General features: G+C 54.5%; 1 protein-coding gene across 1 annotated transcript; it reads right to left on the bottom strand.

Moving 5' to 3' along the window:
* Positions 1 to 50: 50 nt before the first annotated feature.
* LOC103669296 (leucine-rich repeat-containing protein 74B-like) lies at positions 51 to 11595 on the bottom strand. The gene is made up of 8 exons (XM_040620102.1): positions 11451 to 11595; positions 10632 to 10774; positions 10050 to 10182; positions 8927 to 9133; positions 4600 to 4709; positions 3542 to 3657; positions 2241 to 2319; positions 51 to 650 (listed from the first exon to the last, which is right to left on the bottom strand). The coding sequence occupies exons 1-8, from the start codon at positions 11593 to 11595 to the stop codon at positions 525 to 527; spliced, it is 1059 nt and encodes a 352-aa protein (XP_040476036.1). The 3' UTR covers positions 51 to 524.
* Between the last annotated feature and the right edge of the window lie 242 nt (positions 11596 to 11837).

The raw sequence follows: 11837 nt of genomic DNA, 5'->3' as shown, positions 1-11837 counted from the left end.
GCATCTGGAACGGTTTTGACTTAAATCTGGGTTGACCTCAATCAGGGTTAGAATAAGCAGTGATGTGTGACTAGACTTCCTTTTAATAACTCATATTTGAGGATTCTCTCTTTAATGTTTAACTACTTTTAATTTTCTATATTAAAAAGGCACAATTGAATGAAAAGGAGTCTTAAGTTCTCTCAAGGCCACGTGAGTGAATCTTCCAGCACCATGATCCCCCTGCAGACAGAACAGGCCCGGGGGGGCCTTGCAAGTACTCAACGTGCAAATCCAAACATCAGTGAACAGCGAGCTTCCTGTCCTCTCAGCCACCGATTCTCTCTCAGCCAATGAGGAACCCAGGCAGGGGTTGGAGGTGAGACCATGGCGGTACCCCCCAGTCAGGAGTGGCACTGTGACCTTACAGTCAGGCCGGAGGTGGGACTCAGAGTCAGCCACACTAAGTATGTGGGCAGGGCACTCTATTTCTCTAATCCCCACTTTCTTCCTCTAAATGATAACTCAGGGGGCTGTTGGGAGTGTCACAGATGAGATTTATGAAAAGCTCTTACAGAGAAATCCAGGAGTTCTAGGCTGGACATTGGATTATCCCGGACAGACTTTAGAACTCCAAAGCAGCCTTCGCCTCGCATGGGATTCCTGGACATCTGAGAAACACACACACAGTTGAGAAAAACCAAGCCCAGGGAGGCTGGTGGAGCAACTCCAAAGGGAAGGAGGGACTCTTGATACCCACTGACGTGACTCAGGACAGCCCCACTGTCTCAGCTCAGAAGTTGTCTCCACTGACAGAATGCCCTTGGTGAGCCTGTGGGGCCAGGATAAACACTGGCGGAACACGCCCACCCCCATGTCCAACTCCGTGCCGGGCACCAAAGGTACCGACACACAGGGCACATCCCTGCCTTTAAAGAGCTCACCCATTGCGGGGAAGAGAGGAAGGAAACATTATGGAAATACTGGTGCAGTGAGAGTGTGCATCGGCTCTCCTTGGGAGGTAAAGGGTAGGCAGGTGTTAAAACACCTGCCCTGACTTTACAGGTGAGGGGCGCAGCGCTGGGTATTTCAGCAAGAAGAGCAAGAAGAGCGAAGCAGAGGAGAGAGATTGCACCATGTGCAGAAAATTGAGAGCAGCTTGGGTGAGAGAATGAGTTTCACAGGTGGAAGGCAGAGGGGATGTGGCAGAGCCCGGAGCCCAGTGTGCAGTGAACGATGTACTGCTGAGCTTGGATTTATCCAAGGGGAGCTGCTGACACGCCAAGCAAGGAGGGACAGGAGCACGTTGCTGGTTTAGAGAGATCACCTAGTAGGTAAGAAGGAAGGGCCAGAGATAAGAAACCAGCTGGTCCACAGAACGTGAGGGGAAGTGAGAAAGGGGAGCAGGTAGCCGGAGCACTCTGCAGGAAGTAAGATGAACGATGGAAGGCAGGGCAAAGAAAGGGAGGGGTGAGCACTGGGCCCCCCTTCTGACTCCATGCGGAGGCCCCCCACCTCCCCCCAACAGGAGGCAGCCCTTAGAGAGAGATGTCTTCAGGTTGCGCTTTGTGCCCATGGGGCATCCAGGGGACTATCCAGCAGGTGGCTGGAAATGGGGATCCAGAGCTTAAGAGAGGTCTGGGTTGCAGCCAGGGTGGGGTTGGAGGGGTGGGTGGGAGAGGAGTGAGCCTCAGGCTGGGTTGGGAGTGTATACAGGGCTCCTCTGCCAGCTGAGGGAGCTGAGAGCCAGGCAGGGCTGGGTGCCCCCTGGACCTGGCAGTACTGTCCTCTGAGCACTTGCTGTGGGCACAGTGGCCCTCACGGGCCTGCTCCACCCCCGGGTGCACACTCCCTTCTCTGTCCTCTGCTCTCAGCCCCGCCTCGCCTCTTCTACCCACTGGCAACTCTGAAGGAAAGGAACCCCTTGTGTGCACACGAGGCCTCGGGTAGGTCTGAGTATGGCCAACAGTACACCTGGGCTGATTGGGTGGACTGAGAAAGAGTAAGGACAGCTGGAAGGTGGGGTGACACTGCTGGGAGGGAAGGAAGGGCGAGGGAGAGGTCTGAAGAAGCGCATGGGTCAGGCCAGAGATGGGTGAGTGAACGGCAAGGGAAAGAAGTGGTCACAAGAGGAAGCCAGGAGGCCCCCTCCCTTATCTGGGCTCTAGACCCTGTGTACCCCACTGGAGTGGACAGACGTTGCAGGGGAGGGATCTGCGTGGACACTTATAGGGGGCCTCGCCCATCAGGCTAGCACTCACAACAAGAATCCTCAGTGTCTGATTGGCCCGGAGGCCCAGGCCCAGGCTCAAGGCTCCCACTGCAGAGATGCGGTTGTTGCTGTAACAGAAAGACACAAGCATTTTGCTGCCTTCGGAGCGGCTGTGCAGAGCCACACTGCCCCAGGGGCCCAGCTGGTGTGCCCCGTGCATCCACCTGGTGGGACTTCACGTTCCAGCCTCCACTGATGCTCCAGGGACCCTGGGCAGGTCACCAGGTAATGGATGGATGGTGACCCTGCTTCGAGGCTCCCAGTGCGCAGGGAGATCACTCAGCAAACACACTAGAGCACCCCTCCCCCCAGTGGAAGTCAGCTCCGACTCCCAGGCCCTCAGAGCTCAGCAGGTCCTCCCACAAGTTCCACCCCCCATGAGCACCCCATTTCTATCAGCATGACATTGTCTGTTCTGGAAACCACCCAGCTCCCCCCTCACGTCCTCTCCTCCTTCTCAAGATGGACTTACACTCTGGCCCCAGCACCTCTCTTGGCCACTTCATCTCAGAGCCAGTCCCTCTTCCCTCTGACCTCGCAGACCCCAGCTCTGGCCTCGAATTCCAGCATGTCTCATAGCCTCTTCCGGCCCTAGTTCCTTCCATGGGAAGGACAGAATTGCATCGGGCAGACCCTGCCCACTCCAGGAGCCCCCTCCCGGGGGAAGTGCTCAGCCACAGCAGTCCAGGACCCGTTGGGCTTCTGGCTCTTTCTTTGCCTGTGGTTTGCGGTCCCTGCTCTGGTTCCTTGCTGAGGACTGGGATGCTGCCGGGGCCTGGAGAAGCAGCTCACACTCAGCAGGCACCCGGCGGTCACGTGCTGAGCAGAGCATGAGCACTCACTCCCACCAGGCTCGGCTGAAGATGTTTTCTTTGTTTGTTTTGTTTTGAAGTAGGCTCCACGCCCAACATGGAGCCCAATGGAGGGCTTGAACTCACCACCCTGAGACTGAGACCTGAGCCGAGAGCTGAGATCAAGAATCAGACACTTCACTGATTGAGCTCCTAGATGCCCCTCTACTGAAGATGTTTTATATATATGTTTTCAATTCCCAGCCCCCACCCATGTAGCAGGAATTATGAGATCCCAACGTACAACGCTGAACTTGAGTGACCACGAGGACACAGCTGGGTGCTTGCTCTTGGATTGTGGCGCAAGCGCCATCATGGGTAGACAGTGGCATGTTTGGGAGGTAAGGAGGTAAACAGCAGCAGGATCATGGAGTCCCTGATCCCTCAGGTGGCTTTGGACTTGGAGGCTGTGACACGGGGCCCATCCTATGCTCCTCACCTCATGTTGAGTTCCTCCAACACGTTGTTGGTCTTAAGTGCCTCAGCCACTGCAGATGCCCCAGGATCTCCAAAGCCATTGTATGAGATGTCCAGGACTCTGAGGAAGATGTTTGCCTGGAATGCAAAAGAGTGAAGCCAGGAGACTTCCCATGAACGTGGCCAGGGACCACAGCCGCAGAGCCCAGGAAGCCTGAGGTACAAAAAACACAGACTGAGAGCAGAAGGTCAGAGGTTCCAGGTAAGAATCTAGTGTCTTGAAAGATGGCGACCAGGAGAACGGAATGACTGGAAGCATAGAACCAAGGGTGGGTGTGGGTGTGAATGACCTTCAGAGCCTGACGCAGAGATCTGCCTCATGCCTATGTGGGGGACCCAAGGGCAGGTACTCTGAGGCACAGAGCAGGATCCCAAAGGGGCTCCAGTGAAGGGTAGTTGGGACACTGTGATGGGGAGAAGGGAGGAGCTTGTAGCTGCACTGGGAAGACAAAGCCTGACCTCCCACTTGTGGAGCCAGAACCCTAGGTCAGCTCTGGGGAGTGGGCGGAGCAAGGCAGCTGCTGCCATTTCCTGAGAACCCCACGAAGGTAGCCCGCACCAGGGGCATCCTGACAGGGGCTAGGAGCCACCCATTCCCAAGGCCTACGAACCACAACATCCAAGGAAGCAAGTGGGATGTTTGAGAGTGTGTGCTGGGACCCAAGGGCGCAGGGTGTCACCTCAGAGAAGCGTCTGCATATGCCCACAGTGAGCATGTTTCACCAGACCGCACGGAGTCCCCTACCGGCCATGCATCTGTGACATCTATAGTATCTAGAGAAGGTATGCAACATTCACCCGTAGACTCTTCGGGAAGCGTCATGAGAATGAGCATCGTGGTTTGGAGTCACGAAATGGGGCCGGGAAAATTAAAGTCACCACACAAAATATTTTTTAAGCTCTTCTTAAAAGATCCAAGGCTCATTTCTGAAGAGCTGTAAAGACAGGGAGCTGGCACCTGGGAGACCTGTCCCCGCAGGACAGGCCGGAAGGGTAGACAGGCTGCTGGGGTGTTCATACCTCCAGTCCCTGGGCAAAGGCTACAGCTCCCGGTCCTCGAAGGTGATTCCAGCTTACATTAAGCTCAGTGAGTCCTGTATTTTCTGCCAGGGCTGGTCCAAGTATCTCCCCTTCAGAAACACCAAGACAGGTGTTATTCATCTGTTCATTCCTTCAGAAAATGATACTAATGACCGTGGTGTGCCAGGGTCTCTGCTGGGCTGCAGAGTCACCAACCTGAACCCAATATGGGCCTGCCCTGTCCTCCAGGAATTCACATTTAATGGGGGAGATATAGTCGATCCTTGAACAACATGGGGGTTAGGGGCACCAAACCCCAGTGCGGTCGAAAATCTGCATATAACTTTGACTCCTCCAAACCTCAATGACTGATAGCCTACTGTCGACCAGAAACAAGACTGTAGTGAGAATGTACAGTGTTGATTAACACAGTTTGTAAGTTACCTGTATTAGATACTGAATGTTTAATTTCATTTTAATTTTTAAAATTTAAGTTCAACTAGACACTGTATTCTTACAATAAAGTAAGCTAGAAAAAATATTATTTTTTTAAAGATTTTTGTTTATTTATTTGAGAGACAGATCACATGCAAGAGAGAGAGAGCACAGAGGGAGAGTGAGAAAGAGAAGCAGACTCCCTGTTGAGCGGAGAGCCCGATGCGGGGCTCCATCCCAGGACCCTGAGATCATGACCTGAGCTGAAGGCAGACACCTAACCGACTGAGCCACCCAGGCGCCCCTAAAGAAAATATTACTGAGAAAATCATGCGGCACCTGGGTGGCTCAGCTGGTTGAGCATCCGGCTCAGGTCATGATCTCAGGGTCGTGAGATGGAGAACCATGCCAGGCTCTGCACTGGGTGTGGAGCCTGTTTGAGATTCTCTCTCTCCCTCCGCCTCTGCCCCTCCCCCTCTGCACACTTCCAATATATCTCTGTCCCTCTCTCTAAAATTAATAAATAAATCTTAAAAAAGAAAATCAAATGAGAAAATACACATATAATACTGTACTGTATTTATAAGAACATTTGTGTGTAAGTGGACTCATGCAGTTCAAATCCACGTTGTCCAAATGTATATACAGATTAATGGGATATGAGATATTATAGATTACAAACAGGGTTGTGTAGGAATAGGGTAGGGACTAACCCGGCCTTAGGGGGGTGTCGGGAAACTGAGGACAGAGAGATAACCTTGAAGACTGAGGGACTCACCACCTGTTGATGCACGCACAGCAGAGAACACACACAGGAAAGAGCGAATGTGTGGAGGCACGAGGGAGCATGGAGCACTTGCGGAAATGCCCACAGGCCTGGCAGGTGGGAGGAAGCCAGTGAAACAAGGTAGGAATCATGGGCACTGGAGAGATGCCAAGAGGCCTTCAATGCTCAGCCAAGGCTTTGGGGCACCGACCAGTTAGTGGTGAGTAGGTAGGGAGGGCTTTAATAAATGGCCAAGCTGGGCTCCTTAGCGGCAGGCGTAAGGGATGGACTGAGGTGGGCAGGGACAGAGATGAGAACCTTGGCAACCAGTTGGAAGGCTTGTGCTATGGTTTATAGGCAAGAGGTGATGACGCTGGTGCAGCTGTGTGGAAAGAAGATACACGTGGCAGAGAAAGGAAGGAGGAAGCAGTGCAGACTATGAAACCTTGAATTTTTTAGCATGTAAAAGTGGACAAAAGCCCCACCCATCCACCATGCTCTGCACTCTGTCAGCATTCAGCCAGTCTGATCTGCTCCCAGTCCTCAAAAGCACCAGCACCAACGTGAGTCTGGGCTGTCCCCCTGGGTAGAACTTTTGACCCCCTTCTTGACCTGGCTAACAGCTCCTCATCCTTCTAACCTGGGTTCACGGCATCAGGAAGCCTTGCCTGCCCAGCTGGGCTATGCTGCCTTGGGCCCCAGGTTCACTGTGCTTCCATCCTTCCAGGCCCTGGTCTAATGACCTCTCTTTGCCTGGTCAGTCTCTCCCACCACCCCGGGAGTCCCTCAAGGATCTGGACTTGACCCCTCCTCATGTGCTTTAGTAAGGCTAGTTTGAAGAAAGGCACAGAGGAAACACAGATGCTTTAACTGAGCAGAACTAGCTTGCTTGGGGGCGCCTGGCTGGCTCAGTCAGTACAGCACGCGACTCTTGATCTCAGGGTTGTGAGTTCAAGTCCCACGCTGTGTGCAGAGTTTACTTAAAAATAAATTTTTTAGGAAAGGAGAAGGAGAAAGAGAGAGAGAGAGGAAGGAAGGAAGGAAGGAAGAAGGAAGGAAAGAAGATACACAAAAAACTAGCCTGCTGGGATGCCTGGATGGCTCAGTTGGTGGGGCCTCTGCCTTTGGCTCAGGTCATGCTCCCAGGGTCCTGGGATCAAGTCCCACATAGGGCTCTTTGCTCAGGGGGAGCCTGCTTCTTCTTCTGCCTACTACTCCCTCTGCTTGTGCTCTCACTCTTTCTCTCTGACAAAGAAATAAATAAATAAAATCTTAAACAAAAAAACCTAGCCTGCTTGGTCAGATCCCACTGCAGCAAGATGTTTTAGTACCTTGGAGAGCTCCCTGCAAGACAACTGGGACTCCCTGTGCTGCCTCCCTGACGACAGGACTCTGGATTCCAAACCCAGCACTGGGTCTGACACCCAAAGATTCTCAGGTACAGGTATGTATTTCCCCCCTTCCTCAGACACTTCTAGGGCTGGGAGGAGAGGGTGGTGGTCCCCACTTTGTAGGGAAGCCCCTTCTTTGCTGAACAACTAGAAGGTGAGACGGTTCCTCTACATACATGAACTGGCCTCTTGAAATTCCAATGCTTGGACTTCACGACCTCTGCAGCCAATTATGAGGTAGGTGCTACCTTCGCCATGGGTCAGATGGGGAGACTGAGACCCAAGCTCTTCACCCTTCAAGGGAGTCAGGCCCACCCACAGATCCCCACTTGGGGAAACAAAATGGTCCTGCTGAGTTTGTCCTTTTCCGAGATGAAGACCTCCCTGCCACATATTTGCGCAGCCTTCCCAGGGCCTTAGCTTCCTGCCTTCTCCATCCTGGCTGCCTCTCTGGTACTTGCTTTTTTTACTGTGAAGGCCCAGGGGGACATCTATACTTTGTTTGTTGGAAGTCTGAAATGATCTTGTTTATTTATTGAGAGAGAGAGAGAGAGAGAGAATGGGCAGAGGGAGAGGGAGAAGCAGACTCCCCGCTGAGCAGGAAGCCCGACAGAGGGGCTCCATTCCAGGACTCTGGGATCATGACCTGAGCCGAAGTCAGGTGCTCAACTGACTGAGCCACCCAGGTGTCCCTGAACTTCTCTTTTAATTTCACAGACTTCTCATAATGATTTTCTTAGAAGGGAAACAGGCTCTCTGGCACTTAACTTCTAAGGCTAATCCTCAAAGGCCAAGGTTGGTACCACCCCCACTCGAAGCTGCTTGAGACAGGACAGTGATTCCCAAACTTTCTTGATCAGACAAATCTCCTAGGGCACCCATTAAAATGTAGATGCATGGGCCTCGCCTCACCAAGATTCTGGTTCAGCAGGTCCAGGGCCCAGGAATCTGGGTTCCTAACCCAGGGTCCCAGGTGATTCCTATACTTGACTGGAGTGGTTGAGGATGGACAGGTAGAAGTGCATGCTCCTAGCAAAGCAGATAGCCTTGTACGAAGGCCCTGGGGCATGAAAGTGGTGAGATCAAGGAATCCCATCAATGTCTTCCACAGCACTTGCAATAAAATATTCATATCTGCCAAGATTTATAGTCCTGCAGCCCTCCACTGCCTCTTCTGCTCCCAGTGCAGCCCCTCTCTCCTGGCTCACTAGGCCCGTCACAACAGTGTCTATCAGTCTGGGAAAGAAGCCTGCATGTTCACTGTTCCTCTGCTTGAAATGCTCTCTCCCTGGTCTTGCCATGGCTCATTCCTTCCCATACTGCCCATTTCAGCTTAAATGTCATCTCACAGAGCCCTCCCCAGCCACCCCTCTAAGGCAAGGGATCTCTATTCATCTCTAAAATCATGCCTTGTTTGTTTATTTTGTTGCACCAATAATTAGGGAGAATTCTCTTGTTAATAGGTGTTCCCTGAGGCCAGGGACTCTGTTTTGTTCACAACCAGGTCACTAGTGGCTAACTTAGCACCCAGCACATGCCGTAGCAGGCAAGGGCAACCTGGGGAATGGATTAAGAGTTCTGTGTGGAAGGAGTGTAGGAGAAGGGCCGGCCAAAGTGCGACATGGGAAACAGGAGCCAGAGTATGAATGTTCAGAGTGGTGCTGCCAACCTCCACCCGGCCCTGTCCCAGGAAGACGGGCTCCAGGGCCCCACAGTGGCCCTGGCTGGATGGTACCTGCATGGTCATTCAGCTGGTTATAGCTCAGGTCCAGGGATTTCAGGCCCGTGTGGGCCAGCAGGAGTTCAGCAAGGGACTGGGCTGCGTGCTCCTCCAGGCCGTTCCCTGCCAGTCGTACCTTCTGCACCGTTGGGTTCACCGTGATGGCAGCACAGATCGCCTGGGCTCCCGCCGCTCCCATCTGGTTCTCCGACAGGTCCACATCTAGGAGTTGGCAGCACTCCTCAGTCAGTGGGATCCCAAGCCAGGCGCCACCCTCTTCCACTTTCCTCTCTCCCCCAAACCTGCAGGCCTGAGGCAGCGGAGGAGACGATACAGCTGGACTATCCTGGGCTTGCATGGTGACTCCACCTCTCATCAGCTACATGCATCCCTTCGGGCCCCAGGCAGCTTCTCTGATGCCCAGCCCCCCTCCATGCAACAAGCTTCTTTGTCTAAGGGTTCCAACCTCCTACTTCACGGTGCTGTATAGGCACCCCGTGGACGATTCATGCGGGGCAGCAATATAACACACCCACAGGAGTCTTCACCGATGCATTTCTGGGAACTGGCAATGACAGCCCCGGTGGCCGTGCACGGAACACGTACGTGAGTGAGGCACCTTGCTGAGCACTTCAATGCGGTTTCATTTCATACTCAGCACAACCCCAAGGGCTAGGTGCTAGTGCTGGGGCCATTTCACAGATCGAAAGACTAAGGCTCAGCAAGGTGGAGCAGCTTGCCTGGGGCCCCCTCGCTCATCAGTGGTAGAGGTGGCATTTGCATCCAGCCCCACTTCATTTCCACCCAGCCATCCACCTTCTCACATTGCCCATCCCCTGCCTCTATGGAAGACTCTGTCACCCATTTAGGGAATAGGAGGCCACCAAAAGCAGGGGGTTGCTGGCCAGAAGAGGAGAGGGGAGTGGGGGGCGGGCCAGGTCAGGAGAGGAGTAGTATCCAGCATTGGGGGCACCATAGAGAGTCTAACTCCACCCCCACCCACCACACCGTGTGATGAGGCCCCTGCCCCAGCAAAACCAACAGGGCCCAGGTGAGAAGGCCTGGCTGTGGAGGAGCCCACACCCCCCAGGAAAGGGAGGACTCAAATCTGCCCACCTGTCCCAGGCTCAGCACCTACCACAGATACTGCTGCTTTTGCTCAGGGCACCTGCCAGGGCCTCCACGCCAGCCCCACAGAGCCCATTGTCTCGAAGATCAAGCCGCTTGACATAGGGATTGGACGTCAGTGCTGAAGCTAGAGCCCGAGCACCCTGGGACAAAGAGGGGCCTGAGGGACCTGGTGCTTCCCAGGGGTGAAGGCCCCACACACAGCCGGCTGCTACCCTGGCTCATTTCCAGGGCTCAGCCCCCCAGTGCCCTCCAACTGGAAGGCCCTCTCCTTCCCACATGCCCAGGGGGCACCTTCTTATCCTTCTAGGCTCCACCCAGATCTCACCTCCTGGAACCTTCCCTGACCGCCCCGCGCCCCCCGCCCCCCCGCAGCAGCTTAGGGGCCCCCTGCAGACCTCCCAACCATTACACTGAATTCTGTCATTGCCCTGATCCCACCCGTCACCCAGATGCGGGGGATGGGACATGTCTGACGCTCATACAAGGCCGGGGAGTGTGTGGTATGGGCTCATGAAGGGGCCACTCCCATGGCTGCTGTCTCCCAGGTCCTGTCACTCCAAGCCTGACCCCAGGGTCTCTCCAGGGTTACCTGGGGCCCCAGGCCACGATGCCGCAGGTTCAGCTCTGGGCTGCTCCCTTGACGCAGAAAGCAGGAGGCGGGCACAACACTATGGGCCTGGCAAGACCTCAGGTAGAGGGGGTTCTTGACCAGTTCTCCAGGCCCACAGATGCCTGACAGGAGACAGGGAGATGATGAATGTGGATCCCTCTCCAGACACAGTCGCCCACTCCCCTGCCCCGTGTCACCTTGCAGCCTGTGTTTCCCTCTAGAGGCATTTCTTCCTGTGCTAGTAGGGGCACTGAAAGTCAGAGAAAGCAAGTCCTTTCCCTAAATTCAGACAGCTAGTAGTAGTGAACCCTGGCAGAGCCAGGATTAGAACCTTTCCTGTCTGGATTAGAACCTTTCCGTGCCAAAGTGCTCGCTGCGTCTTTTCCACTCGTTTGCAGAGCACGTTGTTTTGTGAATATTTTATGGGGGAAGAAACGGAAACAATTCTAAGTTCTATACACTTATTAGCTTAGTTGTTCTGTGGGTTGGGAAAATCCAGCCCTGATCCTGTTTTGGGGTGGGACACGCCTTCTTACACTGCTTGGCGGGCTTTAACATCACTCACTTTGGAGGCGTTTTCTAAAGGTGGAACTCCTGATGTCGCCAGGAGCATTGTGGGGAGGGCCCAGGGCTGACTGGAGGGGCCGCCGGCTGTCCTGAAGGTGTCCCACGGAGGGGTGCGCTCCCTGCTGCACAGGGGTCCCTTGCCCACTTGGCCCCAGCCTGCACCCTCCAGCCCTGCCAGAGAAGCTCCCTAGGTGAGGGGACAGGCCTGCCCACATCCCTGCCCGGGAGCACCTTCCATCTCCTGGTCCGAGTCTGAATCAACGCCCGAACCCTCCTCGGCCTCCTGGGCCCCTGCAAGACGCCCAGCGGCCACTGCCACCTCCTCCTCCTGCTCTTCCTCCTGCTCCTTCCCAGACCTTTTGCAGGCTGCCCTCATGGTTACGCCCATTTCTCAGTCGCTGGCACTGAGGCCGGAACTGCGCGGCACAGCACCTAGAGCGCGGCCCGGGGATATGGGCGGACCCTCCGGCTGAGTTGACCAATCGCATGTGGCGGACAGCAAACAGGGGCCCGCAGCAGCCCATAGTGACGCTCCTCCCCGGTAGCTGTCGCCCGGGCAACCCGGTGTTGTTGGTTGCTACGGAAACCGCCGCTGGCGTGGGCAGACATTAAGCCTAC

The sequence above is a fragment of the Ursus maritimus genome, unplaced genomic scaffold, assembly GCF_017311325.1.
Source record: "Ursus maritimus isolate PB19 unplaced genomic scaffold, ASM1731132v1 scaffold_33, whole genome shotgun sequence".
NCBI classification, from domain to species: Eukaryota; Metazoa; Chordata; class Mammalia; order Carnivora; family Ursidae; genus Ursus; species Ursus maritimus.
The sequence above is the reverse complement of the archived record's forward strand: the minus strand, read 5'-3'. Positions and strand labels throughout refer to the sequence as shown.

Excerpts from the sequence above, each read along its gene's own strand:
- LOC103669296 (XM_040620102.1), bottom strand. The coding sequence starts at position 11,595 with ATGAGGGCAGCCTGCAAAAGGTCTGGGAAGGAGCAGGAGGAAGAGCAG. Across the intron at positions 4,710-8,926 it reads CCAGCTGAATGACCATGCAG|GGGAGATACTTGGACCAGCC; the intron begins GTACCATCCAGC and ends GTGTTTCTGAAG. Across the intron at positions 2,320-3,541 it reads TTGGAGGAACTCAACATGAG|CAACAACCGCATCTCTGCAG; the intron begins GTGAGGAGCATA and ends TTTCTGTTACAG.